General features: G+C 38.5%; 1 protein-coding gene across 2 annotated transcripts in view; it reads right to left on the bottom strand.

Moving 5' to 3' along the window:
- Positions 1 to 386: 386 nt before the first annotated feature.
- Positions 387 to 19,173, bottom strand: part of SCML2 (Scm polycomb group protein like 2) — a 121,390-nt gene continuing 102,603 nt past the window's right edge. Inside the window, exons 12-15 of one of the 2 annotated variants that reach the window (XM_005228395.5) lie at positions 7,800 to 7,913; positions 6,861 to 7,115; positions 3,309 to 3,466; positions 387 to 2,210 (exon numbers count right to left, since the gene is read on the bottom strand). In XM_005228395.5, the coding sequence (XP_005228452.1) occupies positions 2,082 to 2,210; positions 3,309 to 3,466; positions 6,861 to 7,115; positions 7,800 to 7,913 (656 nt within the window). In that variant the 3' untranslated portion in view covers positions 387 to 2,081. The remainder of the gene's footprint in view (positions 2,211 to 3,308; positions 3,467 to 6,860; positions 7,116 to 7,799; positions 7,914 to 19,173) is intronic. The other variant, NM_001192580.1, reaches the window with a different exon arrangement.

Raw genomic sequence — 19,173 nt, 5'->3', positions numbered from 1 at the left:
TAGCTTCTGGCCCCCAGCAGCAAAAGCACAGCCATAAAAAAAAAAAGCACAGGTCATAAACTCTGGTGAGATGAGGGATCTGGGGGGCACTGCCATTTTCTAGCATGCTTGCATCATCACCAAAGTAACAAAAGCTTTGAGTACAGATAAAGCTCATTGATTTAACTTCTTACTGCCTCCCTGGAGTCTCATTTAAGGCCCTTGCAAAAGATAAGCCCTTTGCTCCTAAGAATCTGTTTACCAGTAGAATTAGGCCAAGTGCTAAAACCAAGTATTTAGACACATAAAAACACAAACTTACTAGAGTACTTCTTTTTCAACTGTAACTGATTCATACATTAATATGATGTGGTAAAAGCAAGTAAAATCAAATCTGAGGCTTCACATTAACTGAGGTTATTTAACTTTATTATATTTTAAAATCTGAAGACTGTAAAACAGTATTTATACAAACACCTGAGGACTGTTTAACTGGGCACAGCATCTTCACACAAACAATTTGAGAGAAGACAGTTTAAATTAGAATTTTTGTCTTAAAACACAAAGTGAATAACATAGATGAAACCACCCTTTAAATAGTAGCATTCTCATATAAAGTACATTTGGTTTTCTAAAAAAGAAAATGTACATTCTTGCCCCTGGTGTACATTTTATTGGCATTTATAACAAATGGCTAATACTTTTAGCACAGATTCTCATAGCTTATAAACATTACACCAAAGTTGTACAAAGTAATAACAATTAACATATAGCACCATTTCCCCTCAAAAGTTCTAACTTTAAAAATAAAACCCAAAACGATAAGTCAGAATTAATGCATCTTCCAAAATTTAGCAGAATAAATGGCTCAGAACTAAGCAAATTAACTAACAACATTGCATAGGACAGAGAACTTCCCTGTATGGAAACCAATCTGTGGATTGTTTCTTATCCCCTGAAGACTAAGATGAGAGGTACTAGTGATAGCAAATGATGCAAATATTTTTTCAGAATAAAAACATCCAACTATATAAATAGTTCACCATTACCTCTGTGGCAATGCAAAGTGCCATATTAAATTCAAAAAGAACAGGTTAACTTGTTTGAATACCTACAAGTATAGAATAATATATAAATACAGTATTGAATTCATATGAGGAATAAACATAGACAATAAAATATATATATTTTAAAATTTGGGCACAGGTGTCTTCATGTAAGGGCTTTCCTGATAGCTAAGTTGGTAAAGACTTCGCCTGCAATGCAGGAGACCCCGGTTCGATTCTTGGGTTGGGAACATCCACTGGAGAAGGGATAGTCTTCTTCATATAAAGATGTGGGAAAGAATCCCAAGTTAAATGTCTAAGCTTGGAGAAAATATGTAAAGTTTAGAAATAACAGGTATTTCATTGAAAAAATTTAATTGGACTCCATCAAACCACCCTTGTAGTATAATATCTCCTGCATAGAACAACTACTCTATAATTGTTCAAAATTCATCAAAAACTGATAAAAACACTTTAAGAAAGTTTATAAGCTTGTTTTTTCTTTAAATATTAACAAATACAACATATAGAGAAATAGTAACAAAAGGAAGATAATTTATATGGCTATTCCCTTTCGGGAAATTGATAGAACACGAACAGAACATTGCAGTAACAGACCAAGTATTTGAGAAAGAGATGATATCTATAGTTGCATCTTTAAATTCTCTTCTAAGGAAAACTTCGCGTGAATTTCATTAGAGAGCCTGTCAGTCCCTGATACTTTCCCCTTTGGGATTTAGCTGTTTTGGTTTTACATATATACATTAACCAAAATCAAAGGTGTTTCTTTGTTTCCTGCATGAAGTGTATTTGTAAACTCTACAATAAAATAATAAACAGATAAAGAACTGCCAATTTGAATATGCTAATACTAACATGTTAATGGCTTTTAAAGAAGTAGACCGGACTTATAATAGAGTTCTGCAATTCTGGATAAAATGTAGTTTTAGAGGAACTGTCTACAAAACAAAAATTGCTATGAGAATAAAAATACTTTTACATTAAAAGTTATCAAAACAACTGAAAATTATGTCTAATCTAAACTTATATATTTTTTCAATTATATTTTCCTTCTTTAAGTTTTTCAATATAATAACATAACTTTAAGGCTGGCCCCAATTTCAGTCCCATATACTTCATAATCACATCACTTTTGAGTAGTAGCAGAGCCTTCCCATCAATTTCCTACAGAGAGAAATAAATTATAATTATTAGCACTGATTTCACATTTTGTCAAGTTACTTACATATAAGAACATGTAAATAGAGAGTAGCTGTACATTCTCAATATATATTCTCTGAATATGCATTTATTATTAAAAACTATTAAAAACATAACTTATGTGAAACATCATTTGAACATTTCTAAATTCACTTCAAATTTTAAGAAAAAGTAAACTTAACCTAGTATCTTTGAAGAATGGCCTTTAGCATCAAACTATCTGATTTTAAAAACTATGTGTTGAATATAATACCACATATCTATGACAAATGGTAGATAGAAAACTATGAATTGTAGAAATGAATTTCAGACAGTCATTAACTTTCTTAGAAAGGCTGGGAATGTATGTCAGCATTAATGCAAACTGTAAATGTGCTAAACGGTGTTGTCTTTATGTTGAAAGCTATTCACTTAATTATGTGAAGCTAATTAGATGCTAAAACATATTACTGATTTTCTTACAATATGAAAAAGGATACAAAAGGATACATTTGGTCATGAATTTGATATGTCAGAAAAGACTATAAACATTATTTAACAGACACAAGGTATCCTCCTAATACTATTTATTTGCTTAATAAAACAATTTATGTTTTGGAAGTATGTTTGATTTTCCTGAGTTCCTATTTAAAATAAAGCTGCACTTAATCTTATACAGTTAATGGATTCATCGGGCATCATAAGAAGGACACCATGTTATAAAGGTGGTCATTCCCTCCTACTCACAATCCCAGGGCCAAGCAGGGAGCAGGTGGGGAGGAGGATCTTTGTAGCTGGTCTTACAAACAAGAATACACCTGAGAGTGGCCATGCTGAATCATCTTCTCTTGAGAACTCAAAGACGTGTAAGTATGTTAGGGACTTGGGTACCCATTTAAAGCACAGATCCAGCCTCTATCCTTTAAGGATCTAACTTTGGGCAAAGTGAACTCTCTCAAATATGGGAAAATCAGTTGATAGGGTTCCCCCACCATCCACACTAATCAGTAACCAACTGAAGGGCCTGCAGAGAGATAATTCAAACTCATTACATTAGGAAAACTGGATCAAAAGATACATTACATGTTGCCTGAAGAGGTCAGCAAGGGGGCCTGACTTCTGAGGATCTTTATGTTTCATAAACTGTATCACTTCATCCACAGACCAGGTTTCAGGGTCCTTAGAGAAGCCTTGCTTCAGGACACTGGGGTCAGGTACAGCTATATAACTTGGAGCTTCAACTGGGGGGGAAAAAGACAAATCATACTTGACCTGATCATTATCCTGAAAGAAAAGATGTTAAGCAAGGAATAATTTTATCATTCCTGGAATGTTCTGTGAAGTACCCCAGCATGGACCCAGGATTTCAAAGGTAAAATTTAGTGAAAGCCTAGATAAAGATGACCTGAGGATAGCTACCCAAGAATGTCCCACTTGACCTCCTCCAAACAACAAAAGCAACTTCAGAATGTACCCTAGAGTTTCAAAGATCATGATACAGACCAAACAATCCAAGGCCTCTTTGACCACAGGCAAATACAGAAAAAGACCTGTAACTTAGGTTAAATCAAGGTTAATCTAAGCTAACCTATTGCTCCCTTCCTTTAAGTATTTTGAAGAATTTCTCTCAATCTTCCTCCTCTTGAGAAGACTCAAGATTAGGTTTGAGTCTTTTACTAGGTAATTGCAATGAAAATCCAAAAAATTTAGAGTTTTATAATTGTTTTAATTCACTTTAATCAATAAATTTTCAATAAACCATATTATCTCTTGAGAACCAAATTAGTTCTTTCACTGAATCTGTCCCATGTATTCAATAAAGATTATTTTTAGCATCAATTTATTCTTTAAACTCCTGTCTCTCAAGGCTTAAATGCTTACTTGAATTTTGAAGAAAACAAGATTATTTTGTACTTAGGTCAGAAGCAACTTTAACATTATACGGAATACCTCTTTCAAATTTTACTGCATAGTGATAGATATTTTGGTTGAAGGTTTATATATTTAAAAAGAAATCAAAACATGAAATAATTTAAGTGCTCATACCTCAAAAAGTTATAGTTTTGCTATTCACTAAGTTGTACTCAAAATTTCTTTCTGTCCAGACACATATTCGTTTCCTTAACCAGAGTGCCTGACTCTCTAAAGTTAGTATACGATAACAGAAGTGGGTTTGGTGCTTTGCTAGGAAGATTTGTTTCTCTAAACAAAGACCATCAACACAAATTTGATCTTTTTGTGTGTGTGAATTACCCAAAAGTGAACATTTTCTTTCCTGTCATCTGTGCTCTAGCCATTTTAGGGAGAAGTATTCTGGGTATTCACCCAAGGAAAGGGCAAAGAAAACAGAAGATGTAAGAACTTGCAATGGTAAATTTTTGGTGTAGCTTAGAATTTTATATATTTTCTTTTTAAATATTATAACTTTGATGTGAAATAAAAATTCTTTACTAAAATCTATCCTACTTTCTCCTTGAGAAAGAAATGGCAACCCACTCCAGTACCCTTGCATGGAAAATCCCATGGACAGAGGAACTGGTAGGCTATACAGCCCATGGGGGTCGCAAAGAGTCGGACATGACTGAGTGACTTCACTTCACTCACATCCTACTTTCTACTTGTCAGAAATAAAAATGGTGGTCTACCAAGAAACGCTGCTAGGTTGTATCAACTCGAGTAAAAGTGATGATGATACAGACCACGTCATGCCTGAGGCAGTCTAACAATTCAGACAGAAAAGTCTTTTCCTTTAACTCAAGAAAGACTCAATTTAATATTTAAAAAATTACTGGCAAAGCTAATCATACCTCTAAATTAACATATATTTGTGGGATTTTTTGTTTCTGTCATCAGAATCTGGTATGGGTTATGTCTTGATGTAAAAATAGGATTTCTGGTATAAAATTATAATTTTGTATTAAAAATAAAACAGCTATGAGCCCACCTATCTCTAATCTACCATGGAAAAATACTTTAATTGGGCCCATATCTTCAAGACAATCAGAGAAGGTTATAAACATTACATTAGTAGTATTATTCACATAATTATATGAAAAATAATTAAAGTCCAGTCACACTCTTCTCCTTAATGGCTCTGTCTTATATACACTAGGCGATCAGTAAATATTTCTGGTATAAATGAAATGAAAGTGACTTGATTTTATCCCAGATGATACTGAATTTCTTTCCTTTAATAAAAATCAACAATTTGTTTCATTCAAATATTGGGGTGGGGCAGGGCAGGAGGTTGTGTGAGCATCATCAGAAATAAAGGTAGACTCAGCTGTAAGTAACAGTTCCAACACCTTAAAGAAAATAAAGTGAAATGCTTACCTATTCTCTGAAGTTGTACATACAGCCTTGGAGTCAGAGTGCCTGGACTGGCCAAGCCACTTTCTAGTTGGGAGACCTTAGTTAAGCGACTTCTCAGATTTCTCACCTGAAAATGTTTACCACCACCTACATCTCGAGAAACTGTTTTAAATATGTAATGCATGAAGCAATGTAAAATATTATGTGCTGGCACATAATATCAGATGGTAATGAAGATGATGATGAGTTTATTACTATTAAGTAACGTTATTACTATTAAGTCTTTCCACACCTAGGAAGACTAGAAGCTGGCATCCTCAAACCCCAAAACAGGCTACTTTGGCATGGTAGTGTTAGATATACATTTGGAAGTGAGATTCAGCATTAGAAGTAACCTTTAGAGCATTCTTCTAAGAAGGCCTATCTTCATAAGCTCATATAGTGAAAATATCTAAAAACTTACAATACACTACCCTTTTATAAAATGAACACCTATCTTTAGATTCTTTACAAAAATCACTCCAAACCCAGAGACAATCTATATGGGGTATATGAGATGGGAGTGACAATATTAAATGTGTCACAGCATGTGTACAGATGATATCCATGATAAAAGACAAGGGAGTGAGTTGATTCCTACTTCCTTTATTCCTCAACCTTGCCTAAATGCCTATCTGGTGAAAAAAGACAAAACACTTATTCCCTCCACCCCAACATCCTTAATCTTTAAAAGGGTACAGGATAGAGCTATCTTTGCACGTGGAAGGCTGTTCTGGCTCTTTCTAAATGAGTGGTAGGATGCTGTACAGTTTATACACATCATGTTCTCCTGGTCGGTGTGAGGGAATGACTGAGAGTGTGGAAAACAGGGAAATGGCTGCAGCAACAGGATGCCAGAGCCTAGATCTGGGAGCCAAGTACAGGCTGGGGCCAGGAAAGGTCTCAAGAGGGACAAGGAAGGGAGCACATCAGAATGAAGAGGGAGTGCATCCTTCCAGGCCTCAGAGTCATACGAGGTTTGTGAGTCCAGACAGTATCCAAGGAAATGAGAAACTACAATGGAATGAAAACCAATAAAATAAAGAAGTCTCTATCAGAAACATGATTGGTGATCCAGATCCCCAGAAACAGTTCTGTAATGCCATGAGGATTAGATCATCTGCAGCAGCTTGGCCCTGACAATGATGTGAAGGGGAGGACTCTTACCTCCTCAATTTTGACAATTTCTTCAATGTGATAAACTCTCAGGGGATGATGTGGGGCATAGGAACCTTAAGGGGAAAGACAAACCCATCAGACGAGAATCATTGTTTTGGAAAATACCTTCACTTTCCCTCTGCACTTCCAATTCAACTTCAAGCTGACTACTCTTGATAGGTGATTTGGTCTCCACTACTTTGAGGCTTGAGGTGCATGGCATACTTTGAGAACCATTCATGGAGACTGGAGTATGAGTGCTTATAGGATTTTTTCTGGCAGGACTCAAAGAATTTGCTGAACTAAGTGGTGACTTCTTGGACTCTTCAGAAAGCTTTTCCTTTTTGGCCATGCCATCTTCCTCAGAAGGTAATACTTCCTCTACAAGAAAAAAAAAAAAAATACGAAGGCAATAAGAAAAAAGACAGAGGCAATTATCTTCAACAGACTTACAGTTTGAATACTACTAAAATGTCAAAAATCCCCTAAATTGGCAACAATAGTTTACTTAAGCCATGGTGTAATGAACTACAAACCTCTAACACAAAGCACATGGCTATCCCCTTCTTGATTTCACTGTCCTGAAATCCAAATTGATTCTAATGACATCATCTATTTTTCTCATAAATAACCTTTGCCAGTCTTGCCACCAAGACTATGAACACTTCACTAAAACATTTATTTTTACAAATACAGTTCTTACACAATTGGTTTCTAACATTTGCTTACTACCTGGGCACTTAAAAAAAAAAAAAAAAACCTTCACTGGAGAAATGTTTTAGGTTTTTCTATTCCTCTTTCTATAAAGCTTTTGCAATACAAAGCTGAATGGGAATTGCTGCTATAATTGTTTTTCTTTAATCTAAGGAGAAATGACAACTGTGCATTTCTTAAGGGAATGAAGTGCTCAACAAAGCTGCCAAAGTAATAAATAGCTAACTGCCAAACGGATTTGGCAGTTGGGAAATATACTCCCCTATTCCCAACACCAACACTCAACAGCATACATAAGTGATAGCAGAATGACTTTTCTTTCCAATCTTGCAACATGTAACTACTGTTTACCTTCAGAGGGATGCACTATTATTTTGGGTTGCTTAGGAGAGAGAGGAGCAACATAAGGCAAAGGTTGTTCAGAAGGTCGTTTGGTGATTTTCTTTTCCATTATATCTTCTTCTACTGTTTTCAAAAAAAGAGATGTCTGTTTTAACTAATTAATATACTTAGGCATTTTCATATCAACAGCATAAAACACTTCTTTGTATATCATTTGTCTACATAACTTGATCAATAATCATTTGTTTATGAACAAGATGTGCTCATTTCATCCTATTAAATATTTCAGTGATATACAAGGGTTAAAACCATTATATCCAGGCTTCACTTATTCTAGGGTCATCATATTTTTCTAACTCTCTCAGGCAGCAGTGAGGCAACTAAAAAGGCCTGAGAAAATTGCTCCCATGAACAAAAAAGTTTAAGAATTCAGAGAAGTTAGAGTAGATAGAGTACAAAGAACACTCCATTTTATAGGTAACAATCCTGGCCTAGGGCTACTCTTAAAACAATTCTACTGCTTACTTATCATTCAACCAAATGCATTTCTTCTTAAAAGACCATTCTTTAAGGCATAATCCTAAAATGAATCAATATTTTGATTTAATCTCCAACTAAAAGGAAAAATAAAGTACAATAAAAATCTATAAAGTAGGATAATAGATCTTCAGAAAGGAGACAGACTGCAATGACAAAGTACCAAAGTCAAACTTCATCTAGTTAAAAATGGCTAAGGGTCAGGCATGTCCCTTAAAATCCTCTGATAAGTAATTTTAAACCATCCTGTTACTGACTGATTACGAATGAGTCTAAAAGCGTTCTTGACTTTTGATTTTATTTTTAATCATCAACTATAAAAATCAACAGCCAAAACATATTTCAGTGAATAAGACGTATTTCTACAATAAGGACTGTTAAATTCTAAGAAAAGAAATAACTGACTTTTTTCATACCAATTTACTGATACAGAAAATTTGAATACTAAAGTATACAGTTTCTACAGTTTTCTATAGGTATTTACTTCAGAATTATAGCAAGAGCAGAAAAATTCTTTACTTACCTTTTATGTACAACATTATAATACTTTATGAAGCTAGTATATGGTCTACTATCTGGGATTGATACAAACATAAAACTGATTCTTGACTTCTGTTTCTGGGTACTGTAGTAAGCTAAGGCATGAAACTGTTCTTGCAGAGTAATTAGAAAAAGCCAGATAATTTACAAAGTACTTTAAAAGTCATCATAGAGAGGCACTTCCAAGATGACTGATTAAGGACTTTCCATTCTTTCATAAAACTAATGACAGCACTGGCAAAATCAACTTCTTCAAAACTCTGGATGTTAACAAAAGGCTTAAGTGAGTGAAAGCCACTCAGTCATGTCTGACTTTTCTGACCCCATGGACTATAGCCTGCCAGGCTCCTCTGTCCATGGAATTCTCCAGGCCAGAATACTGGAATGGGTAGCCATTCCCTTCTCCAGGGGATCGTCCCAACCCAGGAATCCAGCCCAGGTCTCCTGCATTGCAGGCGATTCTTTACTGTCTGAGCCACCAGGGAAGCCCAAGAATACTGGAATGGTTAGCCTATCCCTTCTTCAGGGGATACAACAACCAAAAAAGCGTTTATTCAAGAAAAATGGCTGAATATCAGAACAACAAATTCTGACATTTTAGCTTCCCCCATCTTAATCTCAGTTTTTCAGCAGTTTTGCAAACCAATAGCTTCGCAACTAAAGTAGCTGTGAAAGCCAGCAGCCTAACACTGGAAGGGGCACAAAGCATTTGGAATTCTACAAAAGCTTCACCCTCAGAGAACTGTCTCTGAAAACCTCTGATCTCTGGGTTTGTTTTATTTGACCTAAATCAGAGGCTGCTCTGTGTGAACAGTCCTATCTCCAAAGCACTGGTCAAAAATTAAACCAAATCAAAACCAAAAAACCACGACAGTGGCAAATGTTTAGTGGTGAAGCTCTCTAAGGCAGGATTATCAGTTGGGGCTGACAAAAAGCTTGACCAAAAGAACGGGAGAATGAGATGTCCATTAGGACACTTAGAAAATCACTGAGATATTCCTGCAAATCTGTAAGGCCGTATGTATGTGCATGGCTTTATGAATGCCTAGGGAAGACTTTGGAAGGCCCTAATCTTTCATTTCTTGACAACTATGAAGCGCTGCAAGGAATGTTGAAGGTAAGTTTCAACACACCAAAAAAAACCCTTGACAAAGGCTGGAAGATATACTGGTTCTGGGCACTTAGGAAAATCCCTGTACAATCACTAGCTGACCACTAAGGTCATAGTAAACACCCTCTTCCAACAACACAAGAGAAGACTCTACACATGGACATTACCAGATGGTCAAAAGCAAAATCAGATTGATTATATTCTTTGCAGCCAAAGATGGAGAGACTCTATACAGTCAGCAAAAACAAAACCGGAAGCCGACTGTGGCTCAGATCATGAACACCTTACTGCCAAATTCAAACTGAAATTAAAGAAAGTGGGGAAAACCACTAGACCATTCAGGTATGACCTAAATCAAATCCCTTATGATTATACAGTGGAAGTGTCAAATAGATTAGACACTAAGGGACTAGATCTGATAGACAGAGTGCCTGATGAACTATGGACTGAGGTTTGTGACATTCCACAGGAGACAGGGATCAAGACCATCCACAAGGAAAAGAAATGCAAAAAAGTAAAATGGCTGTCTGAGGAGGCCTGACAAATAGCTGTGAAAAGAAGAGAAGCAAAAAGCAAAGGAGAAAAAGAAAGATATAAGCATCTGAATGCAGAGTTCCAAAGAATAGCAAGAAGAGATAAGAAACCCTTCTTCAGCAATTACTGCAAAGAAATAGAGGAAAACAACAGAATGGGAAAGACTAGAGATCTCTTCAATAAAATTAGAAATACCAAGGGAACATTTCGTGCAAAGATGGACTCGATAAAGGACAGAAATGGTAGGGACCTAACAGAAGCAGAAGATATTAAGAAGAGGTGGCAAGAATACACAGAAAACTGTACAAAAAAGATCTTCACAACACACATAATCCTGATGGTGTGATCACTCACCTAGAGCCAGACATCCTGGAATGTGAGGTCAAGTGGGCCTTAGAAAGCATCACTACAAACAAAGCTAGTGGAGGTGATGGAATTCCAGTGGGGCTCTTTCAAATCGTGAAAGATGATGCTGTGAAAGTGCTACACTTAATATCCCAGCAAATTTGGAAAACTCAGCAGTGGCCACAGGACTGGAAAAGGTCACATTTCATTCCAATCCCAAAGAAAGACAATGCCAAAGAATGCTCAAAATACCAGACAATTGCACTCATCTCACACGCTAGTAAAGTAATGCTCAAAATTCTCCAAGCCAGGCTTCCACAATACGTGAACTGTGAACTTCCAGATGTTCAAGCTGGTTTTAGAAAAGGCAGAGGAACCAGAGATCCAATTGCCAACATCTGCTGGATCATCAAAAAAGCAAGAGAGTTCCAGAAAAACATCTATTTCTGCTTTATTGACTATGCCAAAGCCTTTGACTGTGAGGATCACAATAAACTGTGGAAAATCCTGGAAGAGATGGGAATACCAGACCACCTGACCTGCCTCTTGAGAAACCTATATGCGGGTCAGGAAGCAACAGTTAGAACTGGACATGGAACAACAGACTGGTTCCAAATAGGAAAAGGAGTACGTCAAGGCTGTATATTGTTACCCTGCTTATTTAACTTATATGCAGAGTACATCATGAGAAACGCTGGACTGGAAGAAACACAAGCTGGAATCAAGATTGCCGGGAGAAATATCAATAACCTCAGATATGCAGATGATACCACCCTTATGGCAGAAAGTGAAGAGGAATTAAAAAGCCTTTTGATGAAAGTGAAAGAGGAAAGTGAAAAAGTTGGCTTAAAGCTCAACATTCAGAAAACAAAGATCATGGCATCTGGTCCCATCACTTCATGGGAAATACATGGGGAAACAGTGGAAACAGTGTCAGACTTTATTTTTTTGGGCTCCAAAATCACTGCAGATGGTGACTGCAGTCATGAAATTAAAAGATGCTTACTCCTTGGAAGGAAAGTTATGACCAACCTAGACAGCATCTTGAAAAGGAGAGATATTACTTTGCCAACAAAGGTCTGTCTAGTCAAGGCTATGGATTTTCCAGCGGTCATGTATGGATGTGAGAGTTGGACTGTGAAGAAAGCTGAGCACCAAAGAATTGATGTTTTTCAACTGTGGTATTGGAGAAGACTCTTGAGAGTCCATTGGACTGCAAGGAGGTCCAACCAGTCCATCCTAAAGGAGATCAGTCCTGGGTGTTCATTGGCAGGACTGATGCTAAAGCTAAAACTCCAATACTTTGGCCACCTCATGTGAAGAGTTGACTCACTGGAAAAGACCCTGATGCTGGGAGGGATTGGGGGCAGGAGGAGAAGGGGACAACAGAGGTTGAGATGGCTGGATGGCATCACTGACTCGATGCACATGAGTTTGGGTAAACTCCGGGAGTTGATGATGGACAGGAAGGCCTGACATGCTGCAATTCATGGGGTCACAAAGAGTCGGACACCACTGAGCAACTGAACTGAACTGAAGTAACTGAACAGATGTCAGTAGTCACATATAACAAAATTAGCCCATGAAAAGTCATTAAATTAGTCCAATAAAGTCTCTTAAAAATAGAAACATCACCAGCAACAACAGACCCTAAGAAGGAGTAGGGAACCTGATTTTCAGACTTGCTGCATTATATTACTTTTAAATTTCAATTAAAAATTAGGAGACATGCAAAGAAATGGAAAGTATGACCCATACATGGTGGGGGGGGGGGGGCGGTGAGAGTCAACAGAACCTGCCTATGAGAAAGCCCAAACATTGGACTTACCAAGCAAAGATATCAAATCAGTTATTTTATATGTGGACAAAGAACTTTAAAAAAAATCATGTCTAAAGAATTAAAAGAAAGTATAAGAACAATGTCTCACACTATTGATAAAGTGATAAAAAATTATTTAAAAAAGAATCAAATAGAACTTCAAGACTTGAAAAGAGTAATAAATGAAATAAAAAATAATACACTAGGGGGCTCAACAGCAGATTTGAATTATCAGAAGAATCACCAAATTTTGAAAAAGGTCAACTGAAATTAGTCTGAGGAACAGGAAAAAGAAAAGACCATCACAGCACTATAAAGCAATTATCCTCCAGTAAAAAAAAATTTTTTTTAAACATCAATGTAAAACAGGAAATGAGGGTGGTCTTGTCCAATCTGACTCCAAGATTTGAGGAGTTATGCAGTACACAATAGCTGCATAAATCCCATTACTAAGTAACTGTTGTTATTTAAGAATTAAATAAAAATATTTTTCTTCAAAAAAGAAGAAAAAATGAACAGACCTCAGAGACCTGTGGGATATCAAAGATCAAGCAGTACCAAAATACACATAATGAGAAACTCCTGGAAGGAGAAGACAGATAATAAGGAACAGAAAGACTATTTGAAGAAATAATGTCTAAAAGCTTCCCAAATTTAATGAAAACTGTTAATGTGCACAATCCAAAAAATACAAAAGTCTCCAATTATGATAAACTCAAAGATATCCACATCTAGAAAAAAACACAGTCAACCATCAAAAGCAAAAGATGAAAGATGATATTGAAATCAATAACAGAAAAGCAAATCATACATACAAAGGATCCTAAAGAAGACTAGCAACTGACTTCTCATCAGAAACTACAGAGGCTAGAAGGAAGTAGAAATATATTCAAAGCACTGAAACAAAAAGATGGTCAATGAAGAATTATATATCTAGCAAAACTAATCTGTTAAAAATGAAAGAGAAAATAGGAAATTCTCCATAAAGAAAATTTGAGAAAAACTTTCATTTGTCTCATTCCTAGAGAGGTACCCTGTAAGAAACACAGGGGACTCCTTCAAGATGAAATGAAAACAGACAATAACTTAAATCTACATTAGAAAAAAAGAGTACCATTTAAAATGTATAAAATGTAATCTGTATGACAATAATAGCACAACGAAGGGTGCAAGAAATAAAGTTATGCTTCAGCAAAGTTTTTGCTGAAGTTTTAATACCAACCAAATTAAGTTGGTATTAATCCAAACTGAAAAAAAGACCTTCACGACCAAGATGATCACGATGGTATGATCATTCACCTAGAGCCAGATATCCTGGAATGTGAAGTCAAGGAGGCCTTAGAAAGCATCACTACGAACAAACCTAGTGGAGGTGATGGAATTCCAGTTGAGCTGTTTCAATTCCTGAAAGATGATGCTGTGAAAGTGCTGCACTAAATATGCCAGCAAATTTGGAAAACTCAGCAGTGGCCATGGAAAAGGTCAGTTTTCATTCCAATCCCAAAGAAAGGCAATGCCAAAGAATGCTCAAACTATCACACAATTACACTCATCTCAACGCTAGTAAAGTAATGCTCAAAATTCTTCAAGCCAGGCTTTAGCAATACGTGAATCATGAACTTCTGATGTTCAAGCTGGTTTTAGAAAAGGCAGAGGAACCAGAGATCCAATTGCCAATATCTGCTGGATCATCAAAAAAGCAACAGAGTTCCAGAAAAACATCTATTTCTGCTTTATTGACTATGCCAAAGCCTTTGACTGTGTGGATCACAATAAACTGTGGAAAATTCTGAAAGAGATGGGAATACCAGACCACCTGACCTGCCTCTTGAGAAACCTATATGCAGGTCAGGAAGCAACAGTTAGACATGGAACAACAGACTGGTTCCAAATAGGAAAAGGAGTACATCAAAGATGTATATTGTCACCCTGTTTATTTAACTTATATGCAGAGTACATCATGAGAAATGCTGGGTTGGAGGAAGCACAAGCTGGAATCAAGACTGCCGGGAGAAATATCAATAACCTCAGATATGCAGATGACACCATCCTTATGGCAGAAAGTGAAGAGGAACTAAAGAGCCTCTTGATGAAAGTGAAAGAGAAGAGTGAAAAAGTTGGCTTAAAGCTCAACATTCAGAAAATGAAGATCATGGCATCTGGTCCCATCACTTCATGGGAAATAGATGGGGAAACAGGGGAAACAGTGGCTGACTTTATTTTTCTGGGCTCCAAAATCACAGCAGATGGTGATTGCAGCCATGAAAATAAAAGACACTTATTCCTTGGAAGGAAAGTTATGACAAACCTAGATAGCATATTAAAAAGCAGAGACATTACTTTGCCAACAAAGGTCTGCCTAGTCAAGGCTATGGTTTTTCCAGTGGTCATGTATGGATGTGAGAATTGGACTGTGAAGAAAGCTGAGCGCTGAAGAATTGATGCTTTTGAACTGTGGTGTTGGAGAAGACTCTTGAGAGTCCCTTGGACGGCAAGGAGATCCAACCAGTCCATTCTAAAGGAGATCAGCCTGGAGTGTTCTTTCGAAGGAATGACGCTAAAGCTGAAACTCCAGTACTTTGGCCACCTGATGCGAAGAGTTGACTCATTGGAAAAGACTCTGATGCTGGGAGGGATTGGGGGCAGGCATAGAAGGGGACGACAGAGGATGAGATGGCTGGATTGCATCACTGACTCGATGGATGTGGGTGTGAGTGAACTCCAGGAGTTGGTGATGGACAAGGAGGCCTGGCGTGCTGCGATTCATGGGGTCACAAAGAGTCGGACACGACTGAGCAACTGAACTGACTGAATCCAAACTAGACTGTTTTAAATAGAGATGTTAATTTTAATCCCCAAGGCAATTTAAAAAATAACTCAAAATATAGTAGGGCAGTCGCAAGATGGCGGAGGAATAGGACGGGGAGATCACTTTCTCCCCCACAAATTCATCTAAAGATCATTTGAATGCTGAGCAACATCCACAAAACTTTTGGACACTGGCAGAGGACACCAGTCACCCAGAAAGGCAGCCCATTCTCCTCGAAAGAAGGTAGGACAAAATATAAAAGACAAAAAGAGAGACAAAAGTTAGGGGCCAAGACTTTTCCTGGGGAGGGAGTCATGAAGGAGGAGAAGTTTCCAAACACCAGGAAACCCTCTCACCGGTTGGTCGGTGGGGAGTTTTGGAATCTCAGTTGAGTTCAGTTTGGTCATATCTGACTCTTTGCGACCCCATGAATCGTAGCACACCAGGCCTCCCTGTCCATCACCAACTCCCAGAGTTCACCCAAACTCGTGTGTATCGAGTTGGTGATGCCATCCAGCTATCTCATCTTCTGTCGTCCCCTTCTCCTCCTGCCCCCAATCCCTCCCAGCATCAGAGTCTTTTCCATTGAGTCAACTCTTAGCATGAGGTGGCTAAAGTATTTGCATTTCAGACTCAGCATCAGTCCTTCCAATGAACACCCAGGACGGGTCTCCTTTAGGATGGACTGGTTGGATCTCCTTGCAGTCCAAGGGACTCTCAAGAGTCTTCTCCAACACCACAGTTCAAAAGCATCAATTCTTCAGCACTCAGCTTTCTTCACAGTCCAACTCTCACATCCATATATGACCACTGGAAAAACCATAGCCTTGACTAGACGGACCTTTGTTGGCAAAGTAATATCTCTGGCTTTTTAATATGCTATCCAGGTTGGTCATAACTTTTCTTCCAGGGAGTAAGCATCTTTTAATTTCATGACTGCAATCACCATCTGCAGTGATTTTGGAGGCCCAAAAAATAAAGTCTGACACTGTTTCCCCTGTTTCCCCATCTATTGCCCATGAAGTGATGGGACCAGATGCCATGATCTTAGTTTGCTCAATGTTGAGCTTTAAGCCAACTTTTTCACTTTCTTCTTTCACTTTCATCAAAAGGCTTTTTAATTCCTCTTCACTTTCTGCCATAAGGGTGGTGTCATCTGCATATCTGAGGTTATTGATATTTCTCCCGGCAATCTTGATTCCAGCTTGTGCTTCTTCCAGCCCAGCGTTTCTCATGATGTATCTCAGAGGGCAACAAAACTAGAAGAAAAAAAAAACCCCACAGAATACGTGCTGAACTGCCACTCCCAGTGGAAAAGTACCCCAGATACTCACGTCCAGCCACCAAAGAGTTGGGGCTGGACAGGGAGTCACCGGCTGCATGTTTAAGGTAAGGACCGGGCCTGAATGCCCTGAGGACAATCTGAGGGAGCTAATGTGAGATAGCAACCCAAACTATGGGATAACCAGACAGAAAAAAAAGAGAACTTTCCCATGAAAGACTCTAACCTAATGCGCATCTTGGCCCACTCACAGAACAAAGGATTGAGTGAATACCAATGGAGAGCTAGCTCCTTTATACAGGCCCCTCCCCCACTGGAGGCAGATAGGCAGGTGTGCGATAACAAGAGCCAGAAGGCAAGGGGCAATCTCGGCCCCAGAGACTGGAATCCTCTACCAAACTGTGAGCAGGCTCCCAATTGCTAACCACATATTCCTGGGATCCTAGAGGGATGACATCTGCCAGGAGGGTTGCAGCCTGAGTTCAGCTCCCCAGGTGAGACACACAGCATATCAGAGACAGTGCTCTCACAGTGCACCGGGGAAACCGAGCAGCCAGGACCCGGGAGGTGATTAAGACACACAGCCCAACTGGGACAGTGTGCTTGCCAAGCACCTGGTCACCTGAGCTGCTCAGACCTGGGAAGGGCACAAAACGCATGCCCAACTGACTCTGTGCCCTTGTGGAGAACACGAGAACCTGAACCTGAGCAGCTTAGACCTGGGAAGTGCAGGAAACGCAGGGCCTGCTTTGGACAGTACCCCTGCAGAGCAACCTGGAGCCTGAGCAGTGTAGACCTGGAAAGCACATACCACCATGAGCTGGGGCAAACCCTGTGAGGTCCCTACACTGTGAGCACTCACCACACATGCCTGTGATATTTGTTTGCAGTGTTACTCCCTTTCCACAACACAAGTGAACAAGTAAGCCTAAATAAGTGACCACCTTTGCCCCCTTGTCTCAGGGTGGAAATTAGACCCTGAAGAGACTTGCAAACAGAGGAAGGCAAAATAAACAAAGAAGAGGGAACTGCTCTGGAACTGACAGGTGCAACAGATTAAAACCCAGTAGTTAACACTGACTAAGCATTGGAAGGAACCTATAGACCATGAGAAGTATAAGCTGAACAAGGAAATATCTGAAACAGAACTGAGCACACACTGCCCACAACAGCTCCAGAGAAATTTCTAAATACATTTTTACTATTACCATTTTTTTTATTTTTAGGTACTTTATTACTACTTTAATTTTCATTTTTATACACTACTATTACCTTGCAAAAAAAGACCCTATTTCTAATGCAAATTTCATATATATTTTTCATAATTTTTGTGATAGATTTTGTTTTGCATTTTTAATATTGTATTTTTCAGAATCTACTCTAGGTTTTTAATCTTTGCTTTTTGGTATTTGCTATTAACTTTGTACCTTTAAGAATCTAATCTGCAATAACCATGTTCACATAGGGGTGTGATTACTGGCTTCATTGCTCTTTATACTTCTGACTCTCCCTTTTCTGCACCTGGTCACCTATATCTCGTCCCTCCCACTTCTATTCTCTACTTAACTCTGTGAATCTCTCTGGGTGTTTCAGGCTGTGGAGAACACCTAGGGAACTGATTACTGGCTAGACTGGTCTCTCCCCTTTTGATGCCCCCTCTTCTCCTCCTGGTCACCTCTATCTCCCTCCTCCCTCTTCTCTTCTCTGTGTAACTCCCTGAACCTATCTGGGTGTTCCAGACTGTGGAGAGCACATAGGGAATTGATTACTGCCTAGATAGCTCTCTCCCCTTTTGACTCCCCCTCTTCTTCTGGTCACCTCTATCTTTCTCCTCTCTCTTCTCTTCTCCATGTATCTCTGTGAACCTTTCTGGGTATCCCTCACTGTGGAGAATTTTTTCACCATTAACCTAGATATTTTATCATCTATGGTGTATGGATGGAGAAGTCTTGAGGCTACTATAATAAAAAGACTGAAAGCCAGAGTCAGGAGGCTGAAATCCAAAACTTGAGAACACCAGAAAACTCCTGAATCCAGGGAACATTAATTGACAAGAGCTGATCCAAAAGCCTCCATATTTACACTGAAACCAAGCTCCGCGCAAGAGCCAACAAGTTCCAGAGCAAGACACACCACATTAATTCTCCAGCAATGCAGCAACACAGCCCAGAGCATTAAAATACAGGCTGCCCAAACTCACGCCAAACCCATAGACGCCCCAAAACTCACTACTGGACACTTCATTGCACTGCAGAGACAAGAGATCCAGCTTCATCCACCAGAACACAGATGCAAGATCCGCTAACCAAGAAACCTTGACAAGCCACTAGTCCAACCCCACTCACAGGGAGCAAGCTCCACAATAAAGAGGAAACACAAACTTCCAGCCTAAAGAAAGGCCACCCC

The sequence above is a fragment of the Bos taurus genome, chromosome X (genome assembly GCF_002263795.3).
Source record: "Bos taurus isolate L1 Dominette 01449 registration number 42190680 breed Hereford chromosome X, ARS-UCD2.0, whole genome shotgun sequence".
Lineage (NCBI taxonomy): Eukaryota > Metazoa > Chordata > Mammalia > Artiodactyla > Bovidae > Bos > Bos taurus.
The sequence above is the reverse complement of the archived record's forward strand: the minus strand, read 5'-3'. Positions and strand labels throughout refer to the sequence as shown.